This window comes from Callorhinchus milii, unplaced genomic scaffold (genome assembly GCF_018977255.1).
Source record: "Callorhinchus milii isolate IMCB2004 unplaced genomic scaffold, IMCB_Cmil_1.0 Scaffold4, whole genome shotgun sequence".
Taxonomy (NCBI): Eukaryota; Metazoa; Chordata; class Chondrichthyes; order Chimaeriformes; family Callorhinchidae; genus Callorhinchus; species Callorhinchus milii.
The window spans coordinates 9,673,747-9,692,448 of NW_024704745.1; the positions used below are offsets into that span (position 1 = coordinate 9,673,747).

At 39.1% G+C, this 18,702-nt stretch overlaps 1 protein-coding gene across 3 annotated transcripts in view; it reads right to left on the bottom strand.

Annotated features, from left to right (window-relative positions):
• Nucleotides 1-8,336: 8,336 nt before the first annotated feature.
• The window catches only part of senp7 (SUMO specific peptidase 7), a 38,836-nt gene continuing 28,470 nt past the window's right edge, over nt 8,337-18,702 (bottom strand). For all 3 annotated transcript variants that reach the window (XM_007895763.2, XM_007895762.2, XM_007895761.2), the window contains 9 exons: nt 16,832-16,948; nt 14,882-15,004; nt 14,409-14,501; nt 13,131-13,318; nt 12,097-12,161; nt 11,858-11,913; nt 10,362-10,430; nt 9,842-9,992; nt 8,337-8,672 (listed from right to left, as the gene is read on the bottom strand). In XM_007895763.2, the coding sequence (XP_007893954.1) occupies nt 8,541-8,672; nt 9,842-9,992; nt 10,362-10,430; nt 11,858-11,913; nt 12,097-12,161; nt 13,131-13,318; nt 14,409-14,501; nt 14,882-15,004; nt 16,832-16,948 (994 nt within the window). In that variant the 3' untranslated portion in view covers nt 8,337-8,540. The remainder of the gene's footprint in view (nt 8,673-9,841; nt 9,993-10,361; nt 10,431-11,857; nt 11,914-12,096; nt 12,162-13,130; nt 13,319-14,408; nt 14,502-14,881; nt 15,005-16,831; nt 16,949-18,702) is intronic.

The window sequence follows — 18,702 nt, forward strand, 5'->3', positions numbered from 1 at the left end:
TCTTCTTCTATCTCTGGTGCAATCTACAAAAGAGGAAACAAGTGACAAAATAATTAAACACGACGTTACAAGCCACACTCCTTAATTGTCTTTGCCTCTTTGCTAATGGGTACCTGCACCCCATCCATCGGCAATCAGCTCAGAGCCACTGTATCACACTTGGGGGAAGAAGAACTTGATTTACATCCCCCCTCCCACCCCCAAATAAACCCAAACTCACCTGATCATGTCACTTATGTGGGTGGTTGTGTGTTTTTTTAAAAAAAGAGCTGAAAATCCCAATTTTTAGTTGGGAAAGCAAGAGCTCCGAGTTGCTGTTGATGCTCAAGACAGTTTCCCTTTCTGACAGATGGGATTTCAGTGACAATTCTGTGAACCTAATCGGCTTTTCTTTACACTGTTCTCTTTAATAATAGCCACCATCGTCACACCAGGTTCAGCCCCCCCCCCCCCACACACACACACAATCGTGCTGAGCAAATAGGGCAGTTGCTGTAATAACTTATTATTTTGTGTAAGAGAATCATTAGGGTCCATAATAATAATAATAATAATCCTTGCATTTGATATAGCGCTTTTCACGTCGGGAGGACGTCCCAAAGCGCTTCACAGAATAGACTGTAAAGTGAATTGACTGTATATTTGTGGGCGAACGCGGCAGCCAATTGCGCACAGCAATGTCCCACAAACAGTCAGGGATTGAAAATGACCAATTTATTATTGTTTTTGTTTTGGAGGGATTATTATTAGGCCGTGTGGAGTAAGGAAACTTGCCCAAGGTCTCGCCCTCTGCCTGGAATTGAACTCAGGTCTCTCGCTTGCAAAGCGAGTGCTCCAACCACTGAGCTACACGACTCCACTGAGCTACAAGACTCCACGAATGAAACCGTTTCAACCCCAAGTGTTGTGTAAAGGGGTCATCATATATTTCTAAAACTGATCATACAACTAATGAGGGTTGCTGAGGATGATCGCAGGGTTGCAAAAAAAATGTTTTAAAAATAAAAATAAATATTTGCATGTTTTTCGATGATCCCATGGGCACAGGTGAAAAGTGAACCCTAAAAAAAAAACTCTTTTTAAAACTATTTCTATTTAATGGCAGCACCCAGTTTACAAACGGTATGGAGTCTGAATCTGACAGAAAGCTGATCCCTAATGTAAATCAGCCGAATAAAACGCGTTGCATCTTTCAGTATTTGTCAGGTGACAAATTGTAGTCACTGAAATTCATTAAAGGTTGAAAATCAGCTTTCAAACACTGCATTTAGAAACACTGGGCTAACTAGTGTTACTGTCGAGTATGCATTCATATCCATTACCCTTCAGAGAGAAGCTTTTAAATCCTATTTTAAATCGTTCAGTTATTCAGTGTGAATTACTTTTATCACAATAAAAGCTTTTTTTAGACAGAGGGCCAGTAATAATTTTACAGTTTGAGAAAGGTGCAGGCCAATGTCTCAATTTACTACCATACCATTAACCATTAGGCTGCTAGATTATCAAGTGGAGTCCTGTAGCATATTTGGTTAGAGCAGTTGCCTCACAAGTGACAGGATCCGGGTTCGATTCCCGTGCAGGGCGAAATCTTAGGCAAGTGTCCTTACTCCACACACCTCTATTGACCTAGCAGTGAACAAGAGCCCAATTTTTAGTCAATTAGCGAATCGCTTTCCAGGGGTAATACTGCTCCAAAAAAAATTGTCACTCAATCCACGACTGTTTGTGGGACACTGCTGTGCGCAATTGGCTGCAGAGGTTCACCCACAAAATACATGGTCAATCCACTTTACGATGTATTCTCTGAAGTGCTTGGAGACGTCTCAATAATATGAGGTGCTATAGCAAGTGAGAGGATTATGATTTGTATTATTATTATTATAAGCTTACAACTTAGATGTCCATAATACATTCTTTGATTTTGATACAAACTAACAACTGTATTACTGTAACACAAACCCTAAACAAAACCAACACCAAAATACAATTTTTGATATAAAGCCTCTTCATCCACATTAGAAATCAAATACAATACAAAATTACATTTGTATACAGTTGGGAGGACGTCCCAAGGCGCTGGGTGAATGCAAAAGGTGACCCCTGGCGCTAAATTATATTAAGAGAAATTAACTCCTTGATGTGATCACCCACTTACCTCTGTTGGAGAAGAAGCCTGTTTGTACTTTTACATGCCCTGCATTCTCTAAATCCTTTTTTTTTAAAACTTTCTTTTAGTGTATCCTCCAACCTGTTCCTTTTCAATTTAATTATAAAGCACACATGCCTTTGAATCAGAAGCTTGTCTTTGCCCCAACATGAGGCTCGAATAGTCTATCCTGACAATGCAATCCAATGCTGGGGGGAGTGGGTGGTGGTTCTACATTATCGGGAGATGCCATCTTTCGGATGAGATATTAAACCAAGATCCTGTAACACATGGCTCTGACCTGACCTGATGCCTCTAACTTTACCATGGTATATAAAGTAAGCTGCCTGTCCTGGTGGGAACGTTAAAGATCCCATATCACTATTCAAAAAGAGAAGGGAGTTTCTCTTGGTGCCCCAGCCAATAATTCCCCAGATTGATCATTCACTCCATGGCTGTTTGTGGGACACTGCTGTTGCACATATTGGCTGCTGCATTCACCCACAAAATACACAGTAACACCATGTTACAGTATATCCTGTGAACCGCTTTGAGATTTCTCAATGTCATAATAAGGAGCTATATCAAATGCAAGGATTATTATTACAAGAAGCTTAATCAACATCAGAGATATGGAATTCAGACAGCAAGGCAGCAGTCATTCTGTGGTAGCAAACACATTTGGAAGATGGCTTGTATGGTGCCTTGGTTTTACTGTTCACAAAAAAAGTTCTTACAATCTAGAGCTGCTCTGACTCCTCATGTAAAAGTACAAACAGGCCTCTCCTGTGGGGGAGGTAAGTGGGTGATCACATCAAGGACTTAATTTCCCTTGACATGAATTAACGCCAGGATCTGAAGAGGTCACCTTTTGCATTGTTAGCACAATTCAAGGAATTTCAGTCAGATGGGTATCACACCCCAAGGTATCATAGGCCTCTCAGGGTCATTTTAAGATCATTTCCTCTGTATTCCACAGATGGCTTCACTATTATTAGCCTCCAGCATCTGTTGACAGGTACTCATATAAAATGATTCAGATATGCCCAAGAAAGAATTGAAGAACAAGACGCTAAACAGAGGGGGTGGGTGGGGGGGGGAATTGCATCAGGGATTTAAAGGCATTAGAAAGCACCTCCCAAGAACCATTTGCAAGATCAGCAACCAGTACCTCAGTTGAAATAATGAGGCCATATGGCAAACATTCAACACCCTAGTGTGTAAAAAAGTCAGTGAAAAGCAAAGCAGACATTTTTAAGAATAGCTGCTATGGTTTAATCCCACCCTTTGTTGATGGATTTAATGCTGTTTCAATTACACACGCTTTGTTCCCTAAATGTTAATATTTCTAATTGTTTCATACTGTTGAGGCATTAATCTGCAACAACTTGACTCAGGTCTGCGTGTGCATTGCAAAGAACTTGTTTTGAAGATTTTACAAATTAGTTTTACAGTAACCTGCTAATAGGTTGAACTTGGAATCCTGAATAACTTCCGAGAAATCAATTTATTCAAGCACATTTCTCTGGATTTGGTCCGAAATATCAGGGCTATAATTGCAATGTGATTATAACTGTAAATGAAGTACTAGCGAGGGAGGGTGATCTAAGTGGCCTCCATCATGTTTGTTAAAACATAAAAAACCTGATCACAGAGATAACAGTAGTAGTGTAACACATGGCTCTGATCTAAACCCTCGAACTTTACCATGGTATATAAAATCAGCTTTATTTCCAATGAACGGCTATGCATAAAAGATTATGACGTAAATAGGGAGAAGCAATTTCCACTGGTCAATGAGTCAGCAATTGGAGGACGTGAATTTATTACCATTAACAAAAATATAAAAGGGGGTGGGAGTTGGGAATTTTGTTTTACCCAAAGTAATTAATTAAGGAATCGCATACTACAAATAATAATAATAATAATAATCCTTGCATTTGATATAGCGCTTTTCACGTCTTCTAGACGTCTCAAAGCGCTTCACAGAATATGCTATAAAGTGAATTGACTGTATATTTGTGGGCGAAACGCGGCAGCCAATTGCGCACAGCAGTGTCCCACAAACAGTCGTGGATTGAAAATGACCAATTTATTATTGTTTTGTTTTGGAGGGATTATTATTAGGCGTGTGAAGTAAGGAGACTTACCCAAGGTTTCGCCCTGCTTGGAATTGAACCCAGGTGTCTCGCTTGCAAGGCGAGTGCTTTAACCACTGAGCTACAGGACTCCATACAGTCACAGCACTTTACAGTATATTCTGGAAAGCACATTAAAAAATGCTGGTTGAAGCGGAATACACAGTTGCTTTTAAAAGGAAATTAAAAATTATCTGAAAAAGAAAACAAACATGAAAGGGTGGAAGGAAACGGGCAGGACAGTGTGACAAGAGTTGCTGTGGTGACAAATTCCATGTTTTTATGATTAATGCACTTTTAGACTTTGTTAATTTTTTTAAAATGAGATTTAAGATATTTGTACTAACATTCAACATCAGTGAGTGCCCTGGGTAATCAGATGAAATTAGTATTGATTTCTTGAGCAATTTACTCATTGATAATAATCCTTGCAGTTGATCACATCTTCAAAACGTCTCAAAGCACTTCACAGAATATAGTGGAAAGTGAATAGACTGTATATTTTGTGGGCAAAACGCGGCAGCCAATCGCGCACAGCATTGTCCCACAAACAGTCATGGGTTGAGTGACCAATTCATCATTTTTAAAAAAAAATTTGAAGGAATTATTACACCCGGAAAAGCGATCCACCGATCGACTAACAACCAGGTTCCTACTTACTGCTGGTAAACAGAGGCGTGTGGAGTAAGGAAACATGCCCAACTTTTCGCCCTGCCCGGAATCAAACCCAGTTCTCTCGCTTGCGAGGCAAGTGCTCTAACCACTGAGCTACAGGACTCCCAACCTTTCCACTCTTTACTAAACATACCTCAATAGTTTTAGCACTGCTCCAATTATTGAGCCAAAAAGGGTTTAGGGAATCCCAATGACAGCTAAATCATCATCTGGCATGTAAGGAAAGGCTGTGACAGTTGTGGTTCAGAAAACATTTCCTAACCTATCTCACTGCAACAGCAGGAGAGTCGGTCCTATATTATTGATGCATACTGGGCAAGCAGAATGGCAACTCTAAAGCACATTTGGAATTCATCAGAGACATGTAGTCATTGGGAAGGGAAGATAACAATGAGTCACTGGCCTGACTAACAAAAATATTAATGTTTAGCCATAAAAAAACATTTACATTTTATTTTAAACCCTGAGCAAAAACAAATGTAACTTAAGGCAGTTCAAATTTGTAAGTTAAATATTTGTGATATTCACTATTATACCTTCATATGTTTGTTTTTTAAAAATAGGGATGGACTAAACTGGCAATGATTGGCTCTATGCTAAACTGGCAATGATTGCAATAGAGATCAGGAAAGACACGTTTAGGCACTCAAATTATTCTGAAAGTTTTTAGAAAGTGAGTTTTTTGGGGATTTGTAAGATGAAAGTGCAGTATTGTATAAATAAGGCTGTCTGAGTGTGTTAAGAATACATTCAGATATTTTAAACATGAAGTCATACAGAGTGCATTTTTGAGAAAGTTACTGATTAATTTGTGTAAATCAGAAAAGGTTTTGGAAATTCTATTCAAGAACATTTTTTCACCACACTTTCACATACCCAGAGCCTAATTGGCAGTCAAATTGTGCAAGACTATTTGTTTCTAAGGTCGTGCATAACTGAAAAATTCTTAAATTAAGTCCTAATTTGAAATCTGTTTCTTTTTAAGAACTCCGGAAAATCAACTGCCAAATTGATACTGATTTTAAGTATGTTTCATATTTTTTGTTGAATAAACTGCCCACCTGAACACAGGCTTTTTTATAAACAAAACATCTCTGTCCACCCAAGATTATCATACATTTCAAGACAGTGCACTCTAGACCACAGATACATTTAAGGATTATAATGGTTCAGAGATCAGAAACAAATGCTTAGATGTGCACATGTAGGGTAGAAAGTTAATTTACTTCATTACTACAACAACAAGATTCCATTTATAGAGCGCCTTTCACGTCGGGAGGTCGTCCCAAGGCACTGGACAGTTGGGTTGGGACCCGAGCAGGGGGGAAATGGTCAGGGTGAGGGGAGGGAAGGGAGCGAGGAGAGGGTAGAGAGTTGAGAGGGGAGCTGAAGGCACAGTTGAAGAGAAGATTCAAGACTACTCAAGATTTGTACACGTTTTAACACGAACAGACTTGATTGTTGTAAATCTTATTTTTTGAGCTCATCAAGACATGCAAACCTGATTATTAGTCAGGTGAACTAAAGAGATTACTTCACCTGCCCCTTGACTTATTTAATAGGTTTTCTTTCAATTGTACGCACAGTGGATTATGTTTATCTTAATGTATTACACAGTATGTATAAAGTAGCACGTGAATAGTACCCAAGGGATTGAGCTGATCTAAATTTGTGCAAAACATAGCACTGTTTGGCTCATTTAGGTTTTATCCTTCATTTGATTAGTTTTTTGTAATTTGTTTTGCATTGTTTATTGCGCCACTTTAAATCTCTGCATAATGTTCTATTATTCCTCACTTCAGAATTCGGGCAGAATGCAAAGCTCATTTACTGCTGATTATAAACCAGTTACTCATTTTTTTTGCGGGCCAAAGCAACGTCTCAAGGCACAATAGAATTAACTTTCTACTGTGAACAGATCAAAATAAAAGAAAGCCCTGCTGCACAACAGAATATCTTCCCTACCTACCAGGGAAAATTAATAAATGAATGTAAATCTCAATGTAAAACACAATGTCTCTCTCAGCATCTAATTTTATCATATTATTTCTGAAATTAGGGTTTTGCACTGAAATTTAAAACCTCCAGATTATATTATTCAACATTAACATAGCATTACCGTGGAGAAAGAGCGCACCATCCCCACCCACACAAAGAAGCAAAAATAAATAATAACCTTTAAATTTGGCAGGATTTGACACTTCACAGGATACATTGTAAAATACAGTGACACTACGTTTTGTGGGCAGACGCAGCAGCCATTTTGCACACAGCAATGTCCCACCAATAGCCATTTGAATGGCTATTGAATGGCAAATTTGAATGATCAAATTTATTTGGGTGACTGTTTGCCAGGACACCGAGAAAAGCTTAACGTCCAACTTGAACAGGCAGACAAAAACCTGATTTAATGTCTCATTCGAAGGACGGCATCTCAAACAACTTTAAGCAGTACAAAGAGGGACCAATAGTAGTAGAATTACACAATTTATTTTTGGCAAGATAATTCATAAACACAAATTGCTGGTTTGCAAATTAGAAATTTGAATTGAAAAAGGCAAGTTTATCACTGTATAATGAATGCAGGGTAATACATGTAACTAATTAACCAATGTTTAATTAAAATATGATAAAAGTATGGGGTGGTTGTTGATAAATTTACCTGAATGTATAAAAAATTCTTAGGTTTGATATAGAGTTGGCATTTCGCCCACAAAACATGCACTTTACAGTATATTCTGTGAAGCGCTTTGAGACCTCTCAAAGACGTGATAAGGCGCTATATCAAATGCAAGGATTATTATTATAGTACCTTAAAGCTGTTGAAACATCTCAAAGCTCGTCACAGGATTTCACTACGAAGTGGCAGTGACTGTGTATTTGTAGGTGAACATATCAGCCAATTTCTGCAAAGCAATATCCCACAAATAGCCATGAAGTGAGTGACCAATATTCTTTTTAATTTAGGGATTGATAGCCATGCTACCAGGAGAAACTCTCTTCTCTAGAAAAATGTAAATCTACAAAGATGCCACAGGTTTAAAATAGCAGCACAAATCTAAATATAAGAAATTGTACAACCGTAATATTTAGCACAGCCACAGTACTACATTTCCATCGACCAAAGGAAACAATCTTAATTATGACTATCTGAATTCCCCCACCGTACATTAAACGTAAAATAAACTTTGACGTTTCGATGGCTACCTTGCACGAGGTCGCTATATTGCTCTTGTAGTAACAGTGCTGCATTCTTCTAACACATGGAGGAATAAAGCGCTGTTACTACATAACAATCAAATTGAAACTGGGATGCAGTTCAAACTCAAGCCTCTACTGATACAAACAACAAATTCAAGAAATAAATGCAAGTGAAGTGGGTGCAAATAATATAATTTATTAAACTGTACAGCACTATTAACAGAACAATAACTCAATATACTACATATCTTTATTTTACTAGTTTAATAATTTACAAACCAATTTAAAATCTTCACATTTTAAAGAGTTGTGAAAACATGATGTTGATCAGCAGCTTTGAAATAAACTAGTGCACTCTTTCTGTTGTGTGTACAGATTCATTAGCTGTCAGTTCGTTGTTGACTGTGTAACTGCAGAATCAGATCTCTGATCTCTTCCCGTTTTCTCTTCACCTCCTGGCGTTGGAACCATTTATCCAACTGCAACGGTAACTCAAAATTTGTGATGGGATTCTGCGGAAAGGGAAACAATAAAGTTTTCCTGTAAAACAACCTCGGGAGAAAAACAAATCAATATGAAGCTGATGTCATATTGCATAATCAGCAAGGAACCAGGATCAATTCCCAGATGTTGAGTTAGTTGATCTCAAATTAAGTGGGAGAAGGAGGGTGACCGAAGGCACAGTGGAAGAGGAAGGTCTTGAGACAGGTCTTGAAGGAGGCAAGGGAGGGGGTGAGGTGGAGGGACTATGGGATAGAGTTTCAGAGGCTGAGGGCAGAGTGGCTGAAGGCCCTCCTGCCAATGGTGGGGCGGGCGAGGTGGGGGACGTGAAGCAGGCCAGAACCTGCTGAGAGGAGGGAGAGGGCAGGTTGGTAAGGGGTTTGGAGGTATGGGGGTGCAAAGCCATGGAGGGCTTTGAATGTGAGGATCAGGATCTTGAATGTATCCTCTTTGTGATGGGAAGCCAGTGGAGTCGAGCGAGGATGGGGATGATAGGGTCGCGGAGCCTGGTGTGGGAGTTCTGGATGATCTGCAGCATATGGAGGGAGGAGTTGAGGAGGCCGACAAGCAGGGAGTTTGTGTAGTCAAACCTGGATGTTATAAATGAGTGTATGAGGGTCTCGGCGGCCTGCGGCGTGAGACAGTGGTGGAGCTGGGCGATGTTGCAGAGGTGGGGAAAGGCAAGACACGGATGTGGGGTATGAAGGACAGTTGAGGGTCGAACAGAACCCCGAGGTTCCGTATTGGCTCTGTGAGCTGTAGAGTGCATCCATAGAGGAATTTGAAGGTTAGGATGAGGATCTCTATCTTGATCCGCTGGGGGATGGTGAGAATTGAGAAAAGGTAAAGGAAATTTGTCTTTATTTGGAAAAAAGGACATTGAGGGTGCGTAAAACAGTTTTAAATACTAAAAATGCCAGTAGGAAGGATCGAGTGGATTTTACTGAATAGGATTTATTTGAAAGGGTTAGTGGTAAAACAGAACAAATGGATCCATAAGGCAACAGGATGAGTTTCTGGAGAAGGAGGGAATAGTGAGTAGGTAGGTGGAGCTGGACTGATCAAAACAGAGAGGTTTGCTAGGCCCTAATGGTATTGTCCTAAAACTTTTTATATTCCCATCACAAATTAGGTCAAAGATCATTAACTCACAAGCTTTGTACCAGTCTTTTGCAATTACCTGAAAGAAGCTCTCCACATACTGCAGTAAATAAATACCACAGTCACTGCTGTTATCCTGCTTGGGGACTCGTGGGACTGAGCCTTTCATGTTATCCAATGTGAAATTGCGCTGCCCTTCTCGTTTCATTTCCCACTCTATTTGCAGATACCTAGTCAAACAAAGAGGAGATAAAGAACTTCAACACAAATTCTTCTCACAGATATTTCCCACTCTGTTAATTGGATAATTTCAATCCCCAGGGATTGTGTGATTTAGCTTCAAATCACTTTGCTCACCCAGGCTCATTCACTTTTTACAAAGAATTTCATGAAATACCACAATGAGAAGTTCATTTAAATTCAATACAACATCATACATAATCAAAAGTATTTTAAATAAGTTTCTAGCTTGCAAACTTGCAAAATTGCACTGAGCATTTTTATTTTAAAACATAATGCAAAGCACTGTATTTTAAAGATTTCTATTCATGTACACTATTCATCCATAAATTTTAATCAGTATATTTACTGATACTCACTCTCGTAAAATCTTCACTGTATGAGATTGTGAAGCTGCTCTTAGAGAATCCATGATAAGAATACACGGCCTAAGAATAAAAAGGTGGAATTTCAATTGCTATTTTTAACTTCTTTATTAAAGGGTCTTGCTCACAACTGACTAAAAAGATAATTAGTCTTGCACACAAAGTTAAAATGTTTATGAATTCTACAAGCCTTATAATTAAGAACACATAATGTGAAACATCTTTTAATACACTCTCAATATACACTTGCATGAGGTTATTGCTGATGATGGCATCCGGGTTTGAATTCACCTTTCAGAAACAATAATCTTCTGATATTAAATAGAAGCTCTGTTATGCACCCATAGCACATATTAATGTCATATTGCAAGAAAGAAACTTCATCATACAGCTCGCCTTTATATGGCATGTTTATTAGGAGAGAAAATTAAGTATCTTAAATTATCAATATTTTAAAGAGATCCACTTTTTAAACTTTTAGATCCAGGGCTTATAGTTACTAAATCTATAAGAAGAAAACCGGATCTGAAGGAAGATAGCCATAATTATCGGTGGATCACTTTTCCGGGGGTATTAAACCCTTTTTTTAAAAAAAATGGTCACTCAATCCACGACTGTTTGTGGGACACTGCTGTGCACAATTGACTGCTGTGTTTTGCCCACAAAATATACAGTCAATTCACTTTACAGTATATTCTGTGAAGCGCTTTGAGACGCCTCAGATGTCATAAGGAGCTATTTCAAATGCAAGGAAATGCATCCGGTTATACAGTTTTGTATAAACATTTGATATTTTTGTACAACAGGATTTTTCATTTCACGCTAGAACAATTAAAACTAACCAACAAGCCAATTTAGGTAGAGATGAACAGATTGTGATTGGGATCTAGCGTAGGAAGGTGATTTAGTCCTTTGAGCCTCCATTTTGTTTTTGTTCATGGGGTCCCTTTGACTTTTAAACCCGTTTACTCCCATGACCCTTACTTTTTATCCCTGTTCAATTTCTTAACAACAACAACAAAATGACATTTATATAGCACCTTTCACGCTGGATCGACTACACCACAATGTATTCCACATTCCCATAACCAATTGGAATTATTGTTAAACTGTGTAGAACTTTAAATCTTTATATAAGGAATAGTGGATTAAAACTATACCTCCAATCATCAGTGGTGCTTGATCAGGACATACATCATCATCTGCATTGCTATTAGTCAGCCATATTACTTGGAACCAAATGGGGGTTAGTAACAATGATGATAATCCTTGCATTTGATATAGCGCCTTTTCACGTCTTCCGAGACGTCTCAAAGCGCTTCACAGAATATACTGCAAAGTGAATTGACTGTATATTTGTGAGCGAAACCCAGCAGCGAATTGCACACAGCAGTGTCCACAAACAGTCGCGGATTGCAGTGACCAATTTTTTGATGGAATTATTACACCCGAATTATTATTTTTAGTAAAGTCATTTCGAAGATACTTACTGTTTGAGGATCCTTGTTTTCGGTTGCTGCAGATCAATAGGCGCCTTTATGCATTCCTGTAAAAAATGTCAATATATCTTTTTTAAAAAAAAACATTCTACCTTACAAAATATTTGCGTCAACTTTTAAAATTTTCTATTTTCATCCACGACTCTGAAATTTCAGATTCCAAACTGATTTGGATAGTCTTTGCTCTTGAGAATAAAGGGGCCAGAACTTAGTGGAATGCTGATATTTACCTGTATTCTGGACAGGGGGACTGCTGGAGATGCAAAGCAATCGGAAGTTTTGCTGGAATCCTCACCTGTAAATAAAAGCAACATTTGTAGTCAATATGAAAAAGAGGTAGAAATGGATTCTCGGTCTGAGTCAGAGGCAGGAAGAAACAATTCTTGTATAACAGAGAAACCTGTTCATTGGAGAGATGAGTCCACTAAATTTTGTTTGTCCGTGCACTGATTGAAAGACCAATCTATAAATTTGATTGAGAAACGCCCTGCATGTCGGCCTTCCCAACTCCTCCCTCCACAGGCTGCAGATAATCCAGAACTCTGCAGCCCGTGTCCTCTCCGGCACCAAACTCCGTGACCCCATCTCCCACATCCTCACCCGACTCCATTGGCTCCCCATCCTTGAGGATCCAGTTCAAGATCCTGGTCCTCACGTACAAAGCCCTCCATGGCCTCGCCCCACCCTACCTCTGTGACCTCCTAACCCCCTACCAACCCGCCCGCTCTCTTCACTCAGCCGGCTCTGGCCTGCTCCACGTCCCCCAACCCACCCACCCCACCATTGGTGAGAGAGCATTCAGCCACTCTGCCCCCAACCTCTGGAACTCCATCCCCCAGTCACTCTGCCTCGCCCCCTCCTTAGCCTCCTTCAAGTCCCGCCTCAAAACCTTATTCTTCGACCATGCCATTGGTCACCCCCCTTTCCCTCCCCTCTCCCCCTGACCCCAGCTCGGGTCTGAAATACTGTATACTGTCCAGCACCTTGGGATGCCCTCCCGACGTGAAAGGCGCTATACAAATGTAATCTTGTTGTTGAGAAAGTTTTGTGAGCCGTGTCAAAATGCATTCATTATACATGTTAGCATTATTATCAGGTGAGGGGTAATTTGTTGGAACTCCTAACCAATGTTACATTTGCTAAAACTAATCTGCCCAGAGTTGCAGCCTCCTGCAGTAACACATTTCAATACATTTTTATTCTGTACAATTACTGAAAAAACACTGTTCTGAAGCTATAATTACATTTCTAAAATAGTACATACTTGAATCTTGAGCTACTGAATTCTCAGTGTCAGGCTCATCCAATGACACTCGTTCATCATTAATCTTTTCAGTATTGGATGAAACTGTGGAACATGATTTGTTCACTTTTGCTTCGCTGCTTACTTCAGATTCATAAACTGGTTTCTCTAACGCAGGAAAACAAATAACAGCAAGATACCAATGTGACCTGCAAATAAAATGCATCACATAAGTTAAAAGATATATCTGTCAACCTTAATAGTCTCCCTCTGGTTACTAACTAACTAACTATTTACACTACACACGTTCGCCCACAAATATACAGTCAATTCACTTTACAGTGTGTTCTGTGAAGCGCTTTGGGACGTCCTCCCGACGTGAAAAGCGCTATATCAAATGCAAGGATTATTATTATTATAACTGCACATAAGCATCTTTTAGTAATTTGAAGTTGGAGACTGGACTTATACTCATCTTCTCTAAAGGTGACTCAGAAAAGATTAATTTCATATCCATAGTTTTGCTCTAACAAAGGCTGCTCACTTGCTGATATAAACATTATTAAAGAATCAGGAATATGAACATCAAATCTTAAGGGGGTTTAATGGCGCAACCAATATTATTATTAACGCTAATTAGGTTCAATTTAAATCTCTTGAAAAAATCAGCATCAGCTATAATTGTAAATAAAAACGGGTTTACAGTACACTTATTTTTGATTCAAAGCAATAATTGCATTGAATATCTTAATGATTGTACTGTAAAGGTCAAGTTACTAGTATTGGAACTAAAAGACTCTGAGTGAAGTTCACCCCGACCTAAGAAACACTGAAGATCCCACAGAGATTGTTTATATGCCTAAGGCAATTTCCTTTTACTTCACTGGCAAATGTAATCTGTTCTGGCCAATATTCTATCTTCTTCCAAATCAAATGCAATACAATTTCACTCCAAAATATTTAGATTAATTGGTTATTCATTTCAAGGTTATTTGGGAGACATTGCTAGAACAGATTGGCTTCTACAATCCCTTGGCAGTACATTTTTAAAAAAAACATGGCTAATTTTAACACTATATTGGACCACTCCCAGCATTTATTATCAGCCAGAGGAAACACTGTTCCTTTAAGATTATGATTAGAGGATGCGTCACTGCTCAAACAAGGGACAGCACACAGCTGCATCTTGGATCAGACTCATTACTGTAGACAGATTCAGCCTACTTATACAAAAGCTTTTCTGATTTAAGTCACGAGTAAATAAGACCATCTGTAATAAGCTATAGAAAGCATTCTTACTCTTCATTTACAGGCACAAATATAAAATCCTTGGTAAAGATATCCACATGGCGAGTCCACGTTTTCACCCTTTGATGCCTCTTGTGCTGTATCCTACAAAAGCAACACAAGATACTTGCTTTAACCTTTAGCTGGCAAGTTATTTCTGCAGTATGTAGTTCAAAGTTTGTTGACAATAGCTATGTGAAGAAGTTTGATGTACTCACAGGGTCACAGACCAAGTCAACATAGTTAATCACTGGTATAACCAGCTGGTGAGGGCAAAAATCCTTTATTCATCCTTTAAAACTAACACGTCGTATCTATGGATTTAGTTTAAAATAACTCTAGCAGGGCTCAGGAAGTATTGTATTACATTTGAATTACCAATACCAAACTGTACAGAACTCCTAAAGTTTACAAGCACTACAACAGGTTAATAGTTGATGAGAAGTAAATACGTCACCCAAAAGATCCTATAACACTTTGCTTACGAGAGGTTAGTTGTCTCCTCGGAGATGGCAGCATCCTTTCTGGTCAGGCGTCGATAAAAGAAACTGCTAAAGATGTGTGTACGCTTAGCGAGCTCTTTGGGGGCTTTCTCCAGTAGCAGATACCTTAGATAAAATAGGCATTAGTTAATATTTTGTATGCTAAGTTCTTCAGTGCATAGAAAGCATTGCATTTTGGACCATTTTGCATCATCCAAATGATAGAAGATACATATTGGCATTGTGAATCAATCAGCTCAGTTAAATATAGTACAACACGCTTTGAACTTGCTTCTTAGCCCACATTAATTATACAAATGTTTTCGGATTAACCGAAGAAAACTCAATACCATTGTTTATCTTACTTTAAATACATTTAAATTCCTGAAAACATAATTTTAACCGTAGTGTTAGAGATCCTCCTACAAAATACTGCATAGCGACCCCACATTGCACTCTTTCCATGGCTCTGTTGTCCTTTCACACCACCACCATCACCCCAACAAAATGACACTTGTATAGCGCCTTTCATGTTGGGAGGACGTCCCAAGGCACTGGCTAATCAGTGTTTCGGACCCGAGCTGGGGGTCGGGAACATGGAGAGTGGAGAGCAGGTGGGGGGGTGGGGGAGAGTGATTGAATTCATGGTCGAAGAGGAGGATCTTGAAGGAGGCAAGGGAGGGGGCGCGGCAGAGGAACTGGGGGATGGAGTTTTACACACTATTCTAACTGCAGCCTACCCAATTTCTTGTATAAAGTTAACATTGCTTCCTTATTTTCATATTCAAGGTCCCTCGATTATGAAAATCTTGAAATTTCATGCACCTTTTCATGGCTTCTTCTACTTGAACTCATGCCTTTAAAGACCTGAATTGTTCTATCCATCAACATCATTAAGAACTATACCATTTAAAGTATACTTTTAATGTGCTACTTCATGCTTTCAACATTCAAGCACTTTGGGAAGTCCTTCCAATGTAAAAGGGCTATATTAATGTAAATCTGTATTGTTGCAACATTAAAACTGCATTAGCCCATTCTATCCACCTGAAATTTCCTGCACTCTTCCTCACACTTTGCAAAACACTGTAATTTGGCACCACTCGCAAACTTAGAATAGCTCTTCCTATGCAGATTTCTAAATCAATAGCAAGTTGCATGGTCAGGATCCTATAAGAACAAACACGGTCAGGATCCTGTAAAAATAAACTTGACATTAATAAAAACTATTATAATCTGAAATGCACACAATCCTAAAATCATTTTAATTCTCCAAATAATCACTCAGAATACTGATGACACTACAGTGCCACCCACTGGCTGTTTATAAAAATATTGTGTTTTTCTGCTTGAACTTCAAAAGGGCTAACAACCGGGTCTTAAGATTACCACAAACGTGATTTCCCTTTGTGTTCCTCATGTATAGGCAGTGTCACTAACATTACTTTTTGTGCAACACAACCTTTTGGTAACACTGCATGTCTTGTAATTGTAATTAATAAGTTTCACTTTTAATAAAAAAGATTAATACTGCATCTAAAAGTATTACAATTGCAAACATTTGTGGAGTTCTGCAGCTTAGTGGTTGGAGCACTTGCCTCACAAGCGAGAGACATGGGTTTAATTCCCGGCAAGGCGAAATGTTGGGCAAGTTTCCTTACTCCACATGCCTCTGTTTACCTAGCAGTTAGTAGCAACCCGGTTGTTAAGTTGATTGGCGGATCGCTTTTCCGGGGGTAATAATAAATTGGTTACTCAATCCATGACTGTTTGTGGGACACTGCTGTGCTCAATTGGCTGCCATGTTTCACCCACAAAATATACAGCCAATTTACTTTACAGTATATTCTGTGAAATGCTTTGAGACGTCTTGAAGATGTGATAAGGCGCTATATTAAATGCAAGGATTATTATTATTATAAAAAGTGACTGATGCAACCCCTGGATACTTACTTCAGATAGAAATCGATGATCACATCATTGAGAAATTCTCCCTCCACCAGACATTCCAAGTCTTCAGTCGTAACAGCAAGTCCTCCTTTTGTTGGTGGAGGAGGGAAAACTATTATTCTGGGGGGGAAAAACATTTTAAAAACGTCAAACAGCAAAACAATATTTCCCAGTTCCTCATCAAAACAAAACATCATTAAATCATTTGGCACCAATATTAAATATAAGGCAAAGACTACATGATATTAATCGTGGAGTCCTTTAGCTCAGTGATTAGAGCACTTGTCTCGCAAGCGAGCAGTCCAGAAAAGGGATTAGATGGGGGAGAAATGCAGAGCAGACTAAATTGGTCTTGATGTGCATCTGTGTAAATGTACGGAGTGTGACAAATAAGATTGGTGAGCTGCAGGCTCAAGTTGCCACATGGGATTATGATGTAGTGGCAATAACAGAGACCTGGCTCAAACAAGAGCAGGAATGGGAACTGAATATTCCTGGCTACAAAGTATTCAGGAGGGATAGGGAAGGAAACAAACAAGGTCGGGTGGCAATTATGATTAAAGACATGGTTATGGATCATTTTATAAGAATATAAAGAATAAAAGGTTAGTCAAAGGTAGGGTTGGCCAATCGTGGATCAATTAGGAGGCTGAGGGCATGGCGGACGTACTGAATGAGTACTTTGTATCTGTCTTCACAAAAGAAGAGGATGCAGCCAATATCACAGTATTGTTCAGAGGGAGGGTAGGGAAATTGGATAGGTTAAGAATGAACAGAGGACTAAAAAGGTTCACGTTGTTCAAGGTAGATAAGTTACCCAGTCCAGATGCAATGCATCCTAGGTTATTGAGGGAAGTCAGGGTGGAAATAGTGGAGCCTCTGGCCACAATCATTCAATCCTCCTTGGAAACCAGGGTTATACCAGAGGACTGGAGAGTTGCAAATAATTCTCCCCTGTACAAAAAGGGGCAAAAGGATAAACCCAGGAACTGCGAGGCAGTCAGCCTAACGTTAGTAGTAGGGAAACTTCCAGAGAATATAATCGAGAACAAAATAAATTTTCACTTCGAAAAATATGGTTCAATAAACGATAGCCAACACGGATTTGTAAAAGATAAATCGTGTCTAATAAACTTGCTAAGAGTTTTTTGACGAAGTAACGGAGAGGGTGGATGAAGGTTGATGTAGTTTATATGGATTTTCAAAAGGCGTTTGATAAAGTACCACTTAAGAAATTTGTAAGCAAAATAGAAGCCCACGATATTAAAGGGACAGTGGCAGAATGAATACAGAACTGGCTGGGAGATGGAAAGCAGAGAGTGGTGGTGAACGGTTTGTTGTCTGACTGAAGGAAGTGTGCAGTGGTGTCCCCCAGGGGTTGGTATTGGGACCACTGCTCTTTTCGATCTATATAAATGAGTTGGGTATAGGGAGCATAATTTCCAAGATTGCGCTATATCAAATGCAACGATTATTATTATATTATCATTAATTCTGTTACAGTGACAGAGATGGTCATCCAGGCCCGATAGGCAATGAGGAGGACAGCAAAAAAAGCTGCTCCCCAGGATTAGAGAGCGGGGCTATGAAGAATGTGTACAAAATAGGACCTTATAGAGTTCTTTAGCTTGACGATTGGGATAGAGAAATTAAACCTGAAACAATAGTTTGAGATATGATAAAATACCAAGGCAAGAGGTCACAGGTTCAGGAAAATATTTTATAATCATTGTTTCAGTCACAACCCTGATGATATTAGCATCAGGCTAGGTACTGTATTAGGAAGACACTGGTTTCCATTCATTTCTGGATATGAAACAGTTAACCAGTTAATACTCTAACAAATGATCGATATTAATGCAGGGAAGAGTGGT